This window comes from Festucalex cinctus, chromosome 20, assembly GCF_051991245.1.
Source record: "Festucalex cinctus isolate MCC-2025b chromosome 20, RoL_Fcin_1.0, whole genome shotgun sequence".
NCBI classification, from domain to species: Eukaryota; Metazoa; Chordata; class Actinopteri; order Syngnathiformes; family Syngnathidae; genus Festucalex; species Festucalex cinctus.
The window spans coordinates 22,469,301-22,486,369 of record NC_135430.1 but is presented as its reverse complement, the minus strand read 5'-3'; the positions used below and the strand labels follow the sequence as shown (position 1 = coordinate 22,486,369).

At 45.8% G+C, this 17,069-nt stretch overlaps 2 protein-coding genes and 1 long non-coding RNA gene across 6 annotated transcripts; 2 read left to right on the top strand and 1 right to left on the bottom strand.

The window, feature by feature from the left end:
• Positions 1-2,143: 2,143 nt before the first annotated feature.
• On the bottom strand, positions 2,144-8,703 carry mastl (microtubule associated serine/threonine kinase-like). Of its 3 annotated transcripts, none has more exons than XM_077508857.1 (13): positions 8,374-8,703; positions 8,172-8,309; positions 7,927-8,066; positions 7,744-7,832; positions 7,385-7,488; positions 7,171-7,321; positions 6,674-6,837; positions 6,065-6,402; positions 5,132-5,414; positions 4,914-5,055; positions 3,672-3,785; positions 3,492-3,593; positions 2,144-2,594 (listed from the first exon to the last, which is right to left on the bottom strand). In XM_077508857.1, exons 1-13 carry the CDS (start codon positions 8,539-8,541, stop codon positions 2,383-2,385), a joined length of 2,145 nt encoding a protein of 714 aa, XP_077364983.1. In that variant the 5' UTR covers positions 8,542-8,703; the 3' UTR covers positions 2,144-2,382. The 3 variants fall into 3 exon arrangements, with proteins under 3 accessions (XP_077364983.1, XP_077364984.1, XP_077364985.1); XM_077508858.1 differs by having other exon boundaries at positions 7,171-7,318; XM_077508859.1 differs by lacking the exons at positions 2,144-2,594; positions 3,492-3,593; positions 3,672-3,785 and adding an exon at positions 3,924-4,097.
• On the top strand, positions 3,924-6,931 carry LOC144009257 (uncharacterized). The gene is made up of 3 exons (XR_013280880.1): positions 3,924-5,445; positions 5,865-5,958; positions 6,059-6,931. It is a non-coding gene; the product is annotated as an uncharacterized LOC144009257 (long non-coding RNA).
• Positions 8,704-8,898: 195 nt separating the features above from the next.
• LOC144009104 (ATP-dependent zinc metalloprotease YME1L1-like) lies at positions 8,899-17,049 on the top strand. 2 transcript variants are annotated; one of them, XM_077508614.1, is made up of 18 exons: positions 8,899-9,117; positions 9,754-9,873; positions 10,119-10,287; positions 10,358-10,453; positions 10,535-10,644; positions 11,148-11,301; positions 11,384-11,467; positions 11,796-11,969; positions 12,573-12,725; positions 13,182-13,314; positions 13,417-13,479; positions 13,546-13,658; positions 14,676-14,831; positions 14,910-15,061; positions 15,828-15,954; positions 16,026-16,099; positions 16,170-16,256; positions 16,613-17,049. In XM_077508614.1, the coding sequence occupies exons 1-18, from the start codon at positions 9,085-9,087 to the stop codon at positions 16,751-16,753; spliced, it is 2,139 nt and encodes a 712-aa protein (XP_077364740.1). In that variant the 5' UTR covers positions 8,899-9,084; the 3' UTR covers positions 16,754-17,049. The 2 variants fall into 2 exon arrangements, with proteins under 2 accessions (XP_077364740.1, XP_077364739.1); XM_077508613.1 differs by having other exon boundaries at positions 11,384-11,473.
• Positions 17,050-17,069: the final 20 nt, after the last annotated feature.

Below are 17,069 nucleotides of genomic sequence, written 5' to 3'. Positions count from 1 at the left end.
CTGGCTTTGTTTCAAAATGCTGCTACGACGGCATTTTACATTTCGAGGGCGGGGCAATATTCCACGAAAAAAAAAACAACAAAAAAAACTGGCAAATGGCGGCTTTGTGAGGGAAAAAAAACTGGCCAATACTTTTTGGATGAAAAAAAAAACATTTTGGATGGGGTTTTCAAATACAGTAAGGCCATATCAGAGATGAAGCATTTGATGTTAAGCGTTTGAGATCGGTCACCTTGGATCACGAATTACGGCAACAAAACACGTTCATGCACTCAAAAAGAAAGCGACATTGCGAAATGTACAGGACAGGTGCACGTTTGATTTGGTCTTTTGTTTTTGTTTTTCTAATTGAATACAAGCAGGTTTGTACCCAAGCTTGTCTTTTACGAATAGAAACATTTTGTGTTGGAGCAATATTGCAGTCATATTATCCTTTCTCTTCATGTGATTTCGGAGTTTGACCGCATGGTGGCGCATGTTATTATTATTATTATTATTATTATTATTATTAAACATCGTTGTCGGTATGCAAAAAGGATCGTGCTGCCATGGAAAACGATTGGACTTTATTGAAATGAAATTGTTTTTGACCACACGACCAAACATGGTTTTTGTTTTTTAGGCAATGACACGCGTCCCAAGAGTTCTAACCGTTTCACCCCCACAACAAATGGAGCGTCTTATTGGAAAGACTCCATCATCGGTTTATGTGAGAGTGGCTACGATTAATTTTTGTCTTTAGTACAATGTGTGGCCAATATCAGAGCAGTCAATGCAAACACACGCACTGCAGACTCACTGGAAATGTAACCAGGTCAAAAATAAAATGTTCATCTATAGGATTCAAAGTTACTTACTGTTAAATATTTATTTTTGTCATGTTGTATCACGATTTTAAGAACGCCCACTATAGCGCAGGCATATAAAGGTATTTGTTCGAGTCTGGTTGCCGTAGTTAGCGAGCCAAGATGGCCGATCTTCTGCGCGTGCGGGTCACAAATCGCGTCTCGATACGTCCAAATCATGGCGCTCTAGACTGGTTATTTTGCCGCAGTAAGGTGGCCGTGAATAAGTTCTTTAGCATGACGTGTAGGCTACCGGGGGTCTGTTTTCTTGCTTCACCCCTTCTGTCTCTTTTCTTCAAGTTTACATTTTGCCACCAAAAATGTTATGTTATGCATTAAGAGCATAAGATTAATCCATCCCATTTCAGCAGTAAACACTTTGCACTGGCACTACTTTGGGTGAAAATGTTAGGTGTTAGCTTGCGGCTAACGTCCGTTAGCCAGCTTGTACTACCGAGCTTGCTTCCTCATGAATCCAAAACATAAGCGGCTTGCCCATGTATGGGCTGTCGAAATGTTATTAACCATCATGCATTACTATAAAAGGTAAACAAACTTACCGCTCACAAAGTGATCGCTGCACACACGAGCCCAAAGTAACGACTTCTCTCCGAAGTCCGAACGGGAGATGTTCGTCAACCACTTCGCTTGCCTTTTTTTTTTTGACAATTCCTCTGTCTCCAGGTCCTGGTTCCTAATTATTTTCGGAATTCGGAAGAAAGACCGACCATTTTCCCCCTTGGCTTTGTTCGAACAGCCAACGATGCAGCAACAATGTACCATTTTAAACGCAGAGCAGACAACAAACGTGATAGATACGTGTTAGACCGAATCACGACGTAAATGGAGGCCACCCAGCATGGCGACGACGACAAATCCGAGGCGGAAGTGACGACACGTGCAAGCGACCTATTTCTGCACCATCTGCAGCGAGAAATTTGGTGCTAAAGCCACGTGACTGGACAGCAGCAGAAAAAACACACAAAAAAAAACACTTGCGACTCCTAGTGGCGACTTAGTTGACTACACGTCATTTCTACAGGTACAATTCATGACTTTTACAGATACAAATTTACACTTCTTTCGACGGGTACATTTTTTGGAATTTGTTTTTTAAATGTACAGATTTTTAATTTTTCACGTACATTTTTTTTTTTTTACAGATACAAATCACAACTTTTAAAGATTGCAATGTATATATTTTTTTACAAGTGACTTTTACACCATATTTACCCGCCCTCAAAAGAAATATTTCTAGGTGGCCCTAATACGCCGTCGTATGCTGCAGAAGGACATCATTTTGTTCCAAATATATTTTATTTGCTTTTCTCTTTCAGGGGAAACAAAGGTAATAAAAGCAGCAATTGACAAACGATAACAGAAAGATTGACGAGGTGATTAGCAGCCAGCAGTGTCGTTGAAAAGGAAGTGCCAAACGAGACTTGTTGTACGTCAAACTGACGGACAGAAGAAGTCATCCCCAAAAAAAAAAAAAAGTAGTGATTGCACACATCAGTTGGTGATTGCGGTTGCCGCTTTACTGCAGTTTGGCCGCTGATGCGTTGTGACTCGTTGGCATCGGCGGCGGCGGCGATAAGCTGAAGGCGGACACGGCGATGCGCTGCGCGTTGTTGCGGGCCTCAAAGTAGGACGTGTCCGTCTCGTCCTCCGGCTGCGGGATGAACGGCATGGGCTGCCTGTCCAGGTTGTCCCAGTCGCAGCCCTCCAACAGCGGGTGGCGCTTCAGCTCTGTGGGGAGGGGGAGGGGCCAAATCTGCATCAGCTGTGACGTGGATGGCCGGAAAGCGCAACTTGCGTCTTAAACGGATACTTGATTCATTGAACGAGTTTCAATCTTTTATCCAGAATGAACATCATTGTTTTCATGAGCAATGAATACCTTTTGAAAAAGTCATTTTTCTACTTGTTGTCAACTGATGATGACATCACCTGCGCTCGGGAAGTAGGTAATGACCAATCATGGCTTTGTTGGCTGACCAAACCCAGAAAACAGGTGATGTCATTATCGTCCGACAGCAAGTAGAAAAATGACTTTTTAAAAAGGTATTCATTGTACATGACGTGAACACATTAACTCATTTGCTAGCAAAAACATAGAAATACGTAATATTTGATATATTACAAGGCTCCCAAAGACGTATTTGTTGTTTTTATGCTCGAGCATATAGAAGGCTTTTTGATGCAGCATCTGAACTAAAGAGAATGCTTGAAGCAATTGTAGTTACTACAAATATGGCCAGCAGGTGGCAGCAGAGTAGAAGAGATCAACCAGGGCCATGTTGCAACAAGCTCTTTTCCCCACTGTTTTAAACAGTTTTGTGAATAATGTTGACAATTTGCTACATTCTAATGATCATTGCTGCAAAACACAAACAGATAGAAATATACTTTTTTTTTTTTTTTTCCCTGATGAAAGAAGAGACTCTTAATTTTTCTTCCTTGGCGCCCCAAAAATATTTTGTCCAAATTGACACAACAGTAAGTTGCCACAAAGCAATATGTCTGCCCATGTTGAGGTCAGTTGAGGAATGAACTTCAACACGCCAAGATGGCGCCAAAGCACCACGTTTGTCTAAAGGAAGTGGCCTCCATTCACTTTGTTTGGATGGCAAAAGTAGTTTTGACCTTTGAGTCCGGCCCGCTTGGTCTTGTCGGTGGTCAGGAGGATTTCCACCGTGCTCCTGGCGTCGTCCGACAGCTCCTCGTCGCCTTCGGGCCACGGGATGTCTTTGCAAAAACAAAACAACATTTGAGTGGCAATTTGTTGGGTACAAAATGCAGTTTTGATTTGTATTTTCGGGTCACCTCTATTGAGAATATTCTGGAAGACCAGTTGCGGCGTCTCGTCATTGAAGGGCGGCACGCCGGTCAGGAACTCAAACAGACACACGCCCAGCGCCCACCAGTCCACCATGCAGTCTGGAAAGTCCAGCAAGGAAGAAAAACCAGAGGAAAAATGGCCGCCCGCCATCAAGCCCAATCGCATTTTGCCAGCAGCAGTCCAATCAAATCCAAAATGGCCCCCGTTTGAAGTGCGCAGCCCCCCCCCCCCCCCCCCGCCACATGGCATCCACTTGCAAATGAGCTGTTAGCGTCCGGCCCAGGCAACCACCCGGAAATCACAATTAGCCAACCACCCGGAAATCACAATTAGCCAAAGTGTGTTAGCACGCCAGCTGCTGCTGATGCAAACATCATTTCCACTTGCACACTTACCGCACCGACGCCTCCCTGAAACTCACCAAAAAGTTGTGTGAGATCCGTGAAAGCAACAATACGCGCCCCAATCACATTTTTTGGAATGATAGATGAGCACGACACTTTTGCTTCAACGTACACGACATTGTGCTGCGCCTGCTGTTATGCAAGCCTTAGCCACTTGGGGGCAGTACAGCACTGACAGACGACAAAACCACTGACCTGAATATATGACTGGGTAGCCCATAGACCGCCAGTGCAAGCCGTTGAAGTCGCTGGGCGGCCATCTTGCCACTCCCAGCTCCCCAGCAGACTACTGTTTCAACTAGATGCTCTACGTACAGTACAGATGAGACTTACAGTATACAGCTCGGAGGCTGTTTGAATAAGGTCGGAGGTGGGGTGGGGGGTTTGTGCCAGGGTGGTCACTATCTATTTTTAGTTCCAAAAAAACAAATGTGCTGCTCTTTCTTTTAATCACTCACTTCCTTAGACCCCAATATTAGAGTTGGCAGAGGCATCGTCTGTTGAATTACAGTTGCAATTCTTTCATTAAAACGATACAAGTTTCCTCCTGTCTAATTTATACATAAGGTAAGTTGTTTATTTTGAATCCATTGAAAACAGCATAAATGATGCTGTTTCTACTAAGTGGTGTCTCAAATATTCTCCAATTTGGATGGTGTAAATGTATCGGATTGTATGGTGAGAAACGTTTCTTGGGAGGAGCAATATCGGCTAACCAGTCATATAGAGAGATCGGTGGGCTTGAGTAATCTGCAGCACTGACAATAGTCCTTCTTGGCAGGGGATCAAGAATCGATGCCACTAAGCTGCATTTGCTCTTACCATGCAGAATCCGTAAAAGCAGCTCCGGGGCCAAGTAGTCAGGGGTCCCGAAAATAGGCGCCCCCTCCACGGGAAGCGGTCCCCGTCGCACACTCTTGGGCGTGCGGAAGGGCGTGTGCGAGGTGGACGCGGTCTGAGGAGTCTACAAGCAGAGGAAAACACGCACATACAACCTGAACGCAGGGAAAGATGTCAGGTGGACGGGCACGTTCCCCCACCTGGCAGAGCGAGCTTCCGGAGCTGGCCTTCCTCTGGACGGGCGTGGCCAGGCCGACGGCGGGCGAGGACGCGTCCAAGGCGGAGCCGACGCTGAGCCGCGACGCGTTGGAGCGGTTGATGGAGCTGCAGTAGCTGCGGAAGGCCACCGCGTTCCGGGGCCGCAGGAAGGAAGCCCCGCCCCCGCCCGGGGACGCCGACGAGCGGCCGCGCCGCCGCTCGGCCCACGGGGAGTCCGGCGTCAGCGACGTCTCCATCGCCGACACGTCCGAGTCCACACCCAAACTCCGGAGGGAGACGGACAGACGCATGCTAGGTTGGAGGCTTACGGATACCTTCATACACGCTCATCTATATATATATATATATATATTTATTTTTTATTAAAGAATTATAACTGCTGCGATTGGCTAGCAACCAGTTCAGTGTGTACCCCACCTACTGCCCGAAGGCAGCTGGGATAGGCTCCAGCACCCCCCGCGACCCTTGTGAGGAATAAGAGGTCAAGAAAATGGATGGATGGAATTATAACTGCAATTTAACAAAAGATGCCTCTGCCAAATCTAATATTGGGGTCAAAGGAACTGAGCGATAAAGAAAAAGGGGGTCTCCACTTATTATTATTATTATTATTTAACTTGTTAAAAATAGTGACCACAAAGCCTCTGGCCTTCTACTAACTGCCTACGAGTTGTATATGTCTCATCTGTACGGATAGCGTGTTTGTTTCTACAGTAGTCTGCTGGCGAGGTGGGAGTAACAAGATGGCCGCCCTGTGACTTGGATGGCTTGCATGGGCTATAATCGCCTATCCCGTCAAAATATGGAGGTCAGTGGTTCATCTATCACTGACAGACACCAGGAAGCTTTTTGGGGTGCTGTCAGTGACTTGCTCATTTTGCCAAATGATTTTTGTTGGTATGCGTAAGAGTTACCTGGCGAGCGGCGAGGTGAAGCTGCACCCCGACAAGTCCACGCGCTCAAAGTCGCGCAGCTGCGGTGCCGCCGGGTCCGTTTGGGCAAAGAGGCTCTTGGCCACGGTGGCGGCGGCGGGACTGGAGCGCTTGCGGACGGCGATGTCCACGGCGGCGAAGGCTCCGGTCAGGCCGCTGTGAGCGACGGCGGCGCTCTGGCAGGGTTTGGCGCTCTTCTTGGCCCGACTCGCCACGGCCTCCGGGCTCACCTGCACGTCCGAGAAGGGCCGCTTGACCGACGGCGCCGTCCCACGACAGCCGCTTTGCGCCACATTCACATCTTTTGGCTCATTTTCCTTCTGAAGAGCAGAGGAAAGGACAGCATCAAGTTACGTTCAAGACTTTTTAGCACCTATTTAAGAACATTTAGCAAAAATATCGAATGCCTTCTTTCACAGCCTTATTGGCAACAAAAAAAAACATTTGTTAACTCACTGACTGGCAGCCATTTTGAGCGAAGCAAGCGCGGTTGTTTGACTGCTTTTGGACTCATTTTGCAATGCCCACACAATATTGTCTTCTATTGCTATCAAAACATGGAACCTATCAAAAGAAGAATGAAAATCGGACCTCCTGGAAGTCCCAGAGGGGGCTGCCACTGCCACCGCCCCCGTCGGTGTCGGTGGTGCTGCCGGCGCTCATGGTCTCCAGGCGTTTCCTGGTTCTCATTAGCGCGGGGGTCAGGTTGACGGCGGCGGCCATCTTGTGCGGGCTGAACACGAAGCTACACGGCCCTGTCGACACGTCACGTTTACTGGCACTGCACACGGCTCTTTTTCTTTTACTTCTATGTTTCCCTTTTTCCTTTACCCCCTTCTTTTGGTTATTTCCCCCTTTTGTTTACCTTCGCCCCCTCCCATTTTTTTCCCCCTTGACACTGCACAATTCTTGAGTCACTCCCAACTGCCAACGAGGTGAAATCTTTTTTTCTTTGTTGTTGGAAGTGACAACCCCCCCCCCCCCCAAAAAAAAAACAAAACAAGTTTGTTTATTCATTATTGTCTCAATTGGCAGGCATGTGGCATTTTTGTGGTGATCCATGTGGACTAGCCTTTGGTTGCGCTCACCTTTCTTGGATGTGTGGTGTGCCGGGGAGCTCATGGTCTCCTTTGCGCTGACGCCGGGCGAACCCAGGAAGTTGGTCTTGCGCATCATTTTGCCACACGAGACGGCCGAGGTGCTGCAGTGGCGTTTGTTTTCCGCCGCCGGCGTGTTCTGCTGTGGACGGGATGATGAGTGGACAAACGCGCAGACAAAACAACGCGACAAACGTCGACTCACAAAACCGATGGAGCTGATCAAGGACATGACTTGGCCCGGCGTGCGCGAGTAATTTGTGGCTTTGGTCACCGACGGCGTGTTCAGGATGTCCGTAAGTTTCAGTTCTGGAAAAACAAACAAACAAAAATAACAGTAAAGGAGACAGGCAGATGCATTTTTTTTTCGTATGGAAAATTACATTTTGAGTCTTCTTTTGCCAAAATTTCGGTTACATGTTACATTTCATTTTTCTGACATGATTATTATAGTTTGTTTGAATCTGATCTGTTGATAATTTCAGTGGCTGTCTGTCACGATCAACCGGTTTCCATATCAGGTTGTCTTTTCATATCTGTCAAAAAGTGTTGGGCGGGCCTTACCTCGATCAAGCTTGACCTTGGAAAGCCCAAAGTCGGTTAACTTAATGTGGCCCTCGTTGGAAATGAGCATGTTGTCCGGCTTTAAGTCCCTAAAGATAGACATATATTTTGAACAACAACAACAACAATTGACACGTTGCAATAATGTTCACTGCACATTCCTGCCTCACGCTCGTTCGCTACCTGTGGATGATGCCGTGGCGGTGGAGATAGTCCAAAGCCAGGGCAACCTCGGAGATGTACTTGATCGCCATGTCCTGGTCAAAATATCCACAAATGTGAAGGAGAGACTTCACATCTCCTCCGATGAGGTACTCCATCACCTTCATCGAGGAGGAAAAAAAAAAAAAAAAAAAAAAAAAAGAAGAAGTCAGTCTGACTTCACAGAATCCTCTCAAGCGATCGTGACTGTGCCTAAGTGGTGTTACCAGGTAGATTTTGGTGGCTGTCTGGAGAGAATAAAACAGGTGCACGACGAAGGGACTTTTGCTCAAAGCCAGCGCATCTCTCTCTGCCTTGATTTGGCCCGTCATGTTTTTATCCACCATGTCCGCTTTGTTCATGGCCTGCAACGGCCGAGCGTTCTCTGAAATTCCTTTCCAACAACAGCACAAGCAAACATGCACTCACCTTGATGGCATATAATCGAGAGTTGGATTTCTTCCGTGCAAGGTAAACTTTGCCAAAAGCACCGCGGCTGATTGGTTTCAACGTCACGAAATCTTCGATCTTCGGCAGCTTGAGCGACACCAGAGCTCGAGAATTGGGAGAACGTTTGTCCTTTTCGGCCGAGTCCATCGTGTTAGGATTTTTCCCTACGCCCGATCGTGTCTCTCGATGGCCACCAACTAGCCTAAAATAAACACTTGCATGTTGACCTAACAGTTGAACGTTGTTTTGAAATTTGAATTCAGCAGCGTTCTCGCGGGGTCCTCTGACCTCATTGAGGTAGACAAGGATGTGCCTGTTCATAAATTCGACTGGGATTGTTGTTTTATATATATATATATATATATATATATATATATATATATATATATATATATATATATATATATATATATATATATATATATATATATATATATATATATATATATATATATACAGTATTTTTTATTTATTTTTTTTGCGTGACGTCATCTTGTAGTTCTTTTCCATTATCAGCGGATGCCGCAAGGGTTGTCGGTTCGGTGTTTACAAAAAGCAGCCGAAAGTTGTGGTGTAGAAGAAAAAGCACTGACTCGGGATTAGTATTACGTGTTCCTTTAGAAGGCACACAGAGGGGCTGTCCTCGGCACGTACATTTACGTTCTACGTTTGTGGTTTAATTCCGCCATAATGTTTTCTCTGTCGTCGTTTCAGCCACAGCAGGTCAGTGATATGCTCATTTTTAGCTAGCTAGCTAGCTAGCTAGTTAGCTAGCTAATATTGCTCAACATTTCATCTATTGCCGTGTAACTACCATTTCGATCGCCTCCATAGTAATTATTTGGTGGATTATTCACTTGTGTACGGTGGTGTTTGGTCGCGACTCGCCAGGGTCGTTACTCTTGCATCTATGACCGCTAATGTTTGGCTAATGTAGCATTTACCGGTAGGAATGTGTCACCGTCAGGGCTGTGGATTGCTGACGTCACCACGCTTTCGGTTGTTGTGAAATGCGGAGTAGGACTTCATTTTTGGACCTGTCAAGTTTACACATACAGGGAAAATGAACGCTGGACACTGGATGGACAGGAATGTAAAGTCAAATGACAGGCGCCAATCAAAAGGTTACACAACTGCCATTCGTGGTCGGAGTCGCGTGAAAGCTTTATTGTGTCAATACAAGTACAAATGCCTCGTGTAAAGAGAGAGAGAGAGAAATGAAGCAGTTAAAAAAGTGTCCATTCAAATCTCGTGTTGACGTTTTGTTTGATGTACAGACTGAAATAAATGCAAACTGACTGTAGACAGTATTGTTGTTATTGTTGTTGTTGTTGTCATGTGATTTGTTCTCCCCACCAGACGGTTGTGCCCCTCAACCAGCTCATCAGTGCCCTCCACTCAGCGAAGAACACGGCAACAGTGTCGGTGCAGACCCTGCACAAAGACTTTAGCCCCGAGCACACTGCGCATGCCAAAGAGGTGAGCTTGTCATTTGATGAGCGCAACGTGCATGATGGCACTCAAGTTAGCTGCAGCAGAGCAGCTGATGCTCCAAGCATGTAAACAAAAGAAATGGAGTTTTCTATAGGTGCGAATTCTGCTTTTTTTTTTTTTTTAAATAAAGTGAATGGTTTCAGTGAAATAAATGGGCGTGTCATAAAGTGACATTTGCTTCATAAGGATAAATAAATGTATGCATGTTTCCCTTCCCCGTCTTGTTGTAGGCCAACAGGAGTGTTTGGGATCTGGCTGTGTCCGAAATTGGAGGCGGTCACCTGGATGAGCTGCTGGACAGGTTGCTGCCCACGCTGGCCTCGGAGGAACCTCCCACCTTATCGTCGGTGTGGAGGAGCAGTCACCTTTCCACTCACAGCTTCTTTCACAACAAGCATGGTCAGTTGTCAGGGTTGCTCAGGCCACCTTCTCCTGTCTTTTAGGATGCACATGTTTTGGTCTGTCACAGGATTTGCACGCAGAAGCCTTTTTGGCTGGCCAGTATTCCACCGGCAAAAGCGCGGACCTCTACAAGATGTTTGCGCCGAGCTTCACTTTTCACCCTGTAGGTAACGCGGGTGACGGCGCCATCGGTGTTTTGATTAGATTTTTATGGTATGTCATGAGTTGTGCTTGGTTCGTTCAGTGTGGCTCCACAGTCGAGGCTTCAAGACCTTCCGAACCAAGAGCAGGCGGGCGGCGTCTGCTGACGACGTTCCGACCCAGTCGGATCCCTACACGTCGGCTTTCATGAAGGTCACATCGTACCTCGCAATTTGGCTTACCTTTGCTTCTCTGAAAAATGACATCAAAATGAAGGACATTTTGGCTATCATTACAGTATAGTTAGTTTTGTCAACATAAAATGTAGTTTGTTAGCTTTTGTGTTTTAAAAAGCATTTTCGTTTTTATTTTATTTTGTTAACCAACTTGTTTTTTTGTTTTTTTTTAATGTTAGGTTTAGTTTTTTCGTTAGTTTTAGTTCACTAAAATGATGCAAATGACTATATATTTGTCATCAAAATGTATTTGTTTGACATCTTTTCAACGACAATGAATTCATTATTTCCATAGTACATAGATACTTCATGTTTGCTCTTGATTCATTTTTTTATTTGTTCATACTCTCAATGCATTGTGGTCGATATCAATAAGCATGGATGTTGACGTCTTTCCAAAGTGCACTGTGGGTAATTGTGAGTGCACTGCATCAAGAATAGAACTCGTGAGGCCTTTTCGTGCGTTTTGTTTGCTTGCAGGCTTTGCTGACGAGGGGGAAGGGAGCCGACGCTCCGTCGTCATTGCGGCAAGTGACGACGAGCGAGAAGCTTCCGCCCCACCAAGAAGAGGCCTTCAAGTTGGGCTTCTCCGAAGGCTTCGTGCGATCGCAGGCCTTCACGCGGAAGGCGCAAGGCAGGCGGCGGGCGGGCGGGCCGACGCGGCAAACGCCATCGCTGACACGCTTGCCCGTTTGATTTGTTCCAACTGCTTGCAGATTCGTTGAGGAGGAGCAGGCTGGTCCTGTTGGCGCTGGTCCTGCTCGCCATTTATGGTCTGTCCGGGTCGCCCTTTCTCTCCGGTAAAGGTGCCTTTTCCTCCTCGCAAATGATCCGACGGCCGCGCGTGCACTTCCACAATCCATCCCATGTTCAACAGCAATGGACATTTTTCATTTTTATTATTGCGCTCATTTTATTCATGTTATTATTTGACTTTGTCATTTATTTTCTGTGTTTGTCTTTCAAGTTATTTTTGAAGTTGAGTAGTTATGTAATGTAAGTTATGCACTCACTGGGAAATTGTGTTTTGTGAATGAGGCTTTCAATCGCAATCCAAAAATAATGAGGATTATTTTCAGCCCGAATCGTTGTCTTGTAATGCGATTGCGCATGTTTGTGTTGCGGTAGTGAGGTTCCGCGCCACGTCGGGCCTGCACTCGGCCGTCGACCCCGTCCAGATGAAGAACGTGACCTTTGAGCACGTCAAAGGAGCGGAGGAGGCAAAGAACGAGCTGCAGGAGGTGGTGCAATTCCTCAGGAAGCCCCACAAATTCACACTTCTGGGTGGCAAGCTGCCCAAAGGTATTCTTCCACTTCAAGGTTCACTAAAAGCAGTGCAAAAACTCAAACTAACATTCAAAAAACAATTTTAACAACGAAAGAAAATACAAATAAAAATGCTTTTAAAAAAAAAAAAAAAAAAAAAAAAAAAAAAACCTAAGCTAAGTGAAACTGCATGTTATGTTTACAAAACTAACTATAATCGTTTTCGTCTTCTTATCATGAATTAAATGCATGTGCCTTTGGGGATGATTTTCAATGTGATTTGAACTTGATGATGTATTTTGATATGAACCGCTGGAATAAGGACGTTTGAAAGTGTGTCACACAGAAGTGGTGTCATCTAGCAGCAGCCAATAGAAAAGCACCTTCACATGAAGCCACTCCCATGTTTTTTTTGAATATTGCCCACAAGCAATACACATTTAAAAAACAAAAAAAATAATACTGAAACTAACTAAAACTAAGCATTTCTTTAATAACTATAAACAGAACCACCCCAAAAACTAATTACATTTAAAACTCAAAACTTTAAATCAAAAGTAACGAGATGAAAAATTGCAAAAGTATACTAACCCTGTTCCACTTGCCCTGCTCTGTTGACAATGGCGTCTCTCCCTGCAGGCGTCCTGCTGGTGGGGCCGCCCGGCACCGGGAAGACGCTGCTGGCCCGGGCGGTCGCCGGTGAGGCGGACGTGCCTTTTTACTACGTCTCGGGCTCCGAGTTTGACGAGATGTTTGTGGGCGTCGGCGCCAGCCGCATCCGGAACCTGTTCAGTGAGTCTCCGGGAAAGAACATTGATCTGCGCGTTGCGTCACGCGTGCTGCCAGGTGGAAAAAGCGCAAGTGGTTGCCGATGAGGGGGAAACTACTGGCAAAAAAAACAAAAAAAAAAACAATCTCCCTTTTCAAAAATATCACAAGAATGATGTTTGTACTGGTTGCTAGATGAGACAGTCGAAAAGTATCTCAAAGTAAGAAAGTGATTTGAATTTCTTCAGCGCTAATGCTCATTGCGCTTGTTAATCGTTTAGCATAGGCTAATTTTGTTGCTGTTTGTATAACATGAATACTCATGAATTGTTACACAAATATGCACATATTTGTGCAGAAGATAAGGAAAAATGAGTATTCATATAAATTCAACTCAGGTTCACCTTAGTGGGGTGGGGGGTGGGGCTATGAGTGGATTAATCGATGGGATTATTATGGGACTTTTCCATTGATTTCCAGAGGAGGCCAAAGCCAACGCGCCTTGCGTCATCTTCATCGACGAGCTGGACGGCGTCGGCGGCAAGAGGGTGGAGTCTCCCATGCATCCGTACGCCAGACAAACCATCAACCAGCTGCTGGCTGAAATGGACGGGTCAGTGGCATCGTCTTCTTGTTCCGTGCGTGCTTTTGTCAAAATGTCCCCTCCGATGGCATCCGTTGTGATTGATTGATTGCTTTTGTGTTTGCGACGCAGCTTTAAGCCAAACGAGGGCGTGATCGTCATCGGCGCTACCAACTTTGCCGAGGCTCTGGATAAGTACGTTACGCCGACTGGCCTTCCCAAACGTCCGTCGCTAGCTAATCATCTTGCGCTCGCCCTCAGCGCTCTGGTGCGACCGGGCAGGTTCGACATGCAGGTGACGGTCCCTCGGCCCGACGTGAAGGGACGGACCGAGATCCTCAACTGGTACCTGGCCAAGATCAAAGTGGACTCTGGTAGGTTGTTTTTTGGAGCGTTCCTCAGTGAAGTTAACGTGCACGGTTTTGGAATGTGGACACGACCCACGGAGAAAAGCCAGGCAAGCAGCGAGTGAAGCAACCCGCAACCTTTCCAATGTGAGGCCGCCCTGTATTGAGCTTTTCCAGTTGTTGGACTATTCAGTCCTTCATCTTCATTAGAATTAGAGTTGGAATGGCTACATATCAGTGATAAGTACTATCGTCATCATTTTCGGCACAATTTTTTTTATTTTCAGACGAAACTGAAATCAAAAGTAAAATAAAAGCCATTCATTGAGACGATAACTATAACTAAAATTGAGTGACAATTTGCTCAATGACTAAAAGCAAAATGAAAACAACACAGTGAGGAAAATTGACACAATCCAATCGTTGGGTTGGAGAAATGAAGCGCTCGCAAACTGCTCATCGTTCACTGCACTTTGATTTCATGGTCAAACATGTTTACATTCATTGTGCAGCTATAAAATCAATCTCAAGCAGCAATTTTCCACTTTTTTTTTTTTTAGGTGAAAACTAAGTTATATTATTGTCAGTTCAACATGTTTCATTGAAATATGTTGTATTAAATGTGATGTTACAGTTACAAATAGGTGTTATCGTTTTCTGTATAAAAGTTGAAATGTATGCTGCAGGATAATATCGACTGATGACTAAAACTTGAATGAATTTCCGTCAAACGTCTAGAACTAAAACTAAATGATCATTTCTTGTCAAAATGAACACTGCGACGTATATTCTTTGATCCAGCCTCTCTGCAGTTTTTGTTGAATGGGTGAATTGAAATTGTATTTCTTAATATTTTGATGTCGAACCACAGAAATGTTATGTCATTGAGGTTTTGTGGGAGAGTCCTTCAAGTGGATGAGTTGACTGCGGAAGACAAATTTGTTGTTGTAGTGAATGAGTCGCTGTTGTGCTCCTGTGAAGAAGAAGAAGAAGAACAAAAAAAGCCTGTTTTTATTGGTAACAAGGTTCTTTGTTGCGTGGCAGCGGTGGAGCCCGAAAGGATCGCCCGAGGCACGGTGGGCTTCTCGGGGGCCGAGCTGGAAAACCTGGTCAACCAGGCAGCCTTGAAGGCGGCGGTGGACGGGAAACAGATGGTCACCATGAAGGAGCTGGAGTTCGCCATGGACAAGATCCTCATGGGTGAGCGAGCGAGCGAGCAAACGGGGCCCTTAGCAACAACAACAACAACAACAACAACAACAACTTTGTTGACTGCAGGCCCCGAGAGGAGGAGCGTGCAGATTGACAAGAAGAACAAGACCATCACGGCCTATCACGAGTCGGGACACGCCATCGTGGCTTACTACACCAAGGACGCCATGCCCATCAACAAGGCCACCATCATGCCGCGAGGGTCCACCCTCGGACACGTCAGTTCTAAACATGCGCGCGTTCCCTTTGCAATCATTAGTTTCACTCTTTCCATCGTTCATGCGCCTGCATCGCAAGCCTTTCGAAAGGCGCGGAGGCATCCCAGCCAAAATCGCGCCTTCAAAATAAAAGCAAGCAGTATGCTGTACTGTAATAACAACGCCACTAAACAGGCACAAAATAGTTTCTGTGACTGTTGGCCAAAGAATGCGTTTGTGCGCTTTCGTTGGCAAAAAACATTCAGGGAAGAACTCTGAGCAGAGTTTGAAAATGTCTACGTCTCGACTTAAATACATATTCGACAAAATAATAAACAGGGCTAAAATGATTTTCCTGACTAAAATGTTTTCTTGGACTAAAATAAAGACTAAAATGTTTGATTTATCGTTGACTAAATGGGACTAAACAAAAACGGGACGAGGCTGACTGTTCAAAACTAACAAGCGTGATTGGAACTGGACTAAATTTAAAAATGGCAGAAAAAATGAACATTACTGGAAAGGTCAAAATGATCTTCATGTATCGACTTCATTCGTCTTCCACAATGTTTTTGGAGGTTCATCTGTCACTATTCTCTAGAAATGTGTCAATTTTTGTGGCTGTCTTGAACACATCAATTGGGTTCACATTACGACCAATGGGAAATCTTGCTTTGGATGTCTTCAAATATGGCCAACATCTTTTCTTTTTCTTTTTTTTTCCCTTTTTTTCCCTCATTGTCAACGTGTCCTGGCCTTGGCCCGGCGCGCGGTCGCGGTCCTCCAGGTGTCCCTGCTCCCCGAAAAGGAGCGCTGGAGCGAGACCAGGGCGCAGTTGCTGGCCCAGATGGACGTCAGCATGGGCGGGCGAGTGGCGGAGGAGCTCGTCTTCGGAGACGACCACATCACCACGGGTGGATCCCGCGCGCTTCACGGCCCGCCCGCTCCGTTTTTAGGGACGTCTCATTTGAATGGTCCCTTTCAGGCGCAGCCAACGACTTTGATGGGGCCACCAAAATTGCTAATCTGATGGTGACCCGCTTCGGCATGAGTGACAAGGTCAATTTGCCGGTCAGCATTTTTTTTTTCCCATGGTGATGATGTAACGCCACATTTTGTTTCCCTCCAGCTGGGAGTCATGACCTACGGCGACGTGTCCAAACAGAGTCCCCAGACGCAGGCCGCCATCGAACAGGAAGTCCGGTCGTTGTTAAAGGTGTGTGTGAGCGTGTGTACCTTTGCCACAACAAAAACATCAAATGTGTTGTGCTTGGGCTCGAATTTCAAATTCCAGTGCTTGAAATTTCAAGCCACACAAATTGTGCAGATGATTTAACGTCACTTTCTTCACACCGTGTTAACCTGACAAAGCACAGAAGCGTGATTTGATTTGATTTTCTGTGAGAAAGGAATGGAAGATTTTGGAGCTGGAATTGCAATGCCGATGTTCATATTTGATGGGCAATTTTTGGTACGAGCCTGTGAAACATGTTGCCTTCTTTTCATTTGCGTCCAAAGTCGGACCGGTGTCGCTGCGAAGCTGCCGAATCAAGCCGGTTGGGTTTTTTGCAGGACTCGTACGGGCGCGCCAAGAGCCTCCTGAAGACGTACAAAAAGGAGCACGAGAAGCTGGCCGACGCCCTCCTCAGGTATGAGACGCTGGACGCCAAAGAGATCCAAATGCTTCTGGAGGGAGAAGCGCTGGACCACTAAGAAGATAAGCGGCCGCCTCGCTGTACTGTACGTCCAGCACAGTACAGCCAAGGTGGCCCTGTACATACCGTAACGCTTTTTAAGGGCTTTTTCCACTCCTTTTCCAATTGAATGGCATCAACAAACAACTTGAACACATAAGCGGCGCCACCAAAGAGTGCAAGTCACCATTTTGTATCGATGTCTGCTTTTGTGGCATCATAAGATAAGACCTCCTTTGACTTCTTCAAGTCCCCCACCTGGATCGGTGATCATATGACCTGCTCAAATAAAGGTCAACTGACCTTTGACTTGAAGCCATCGGGTCATTCATTTT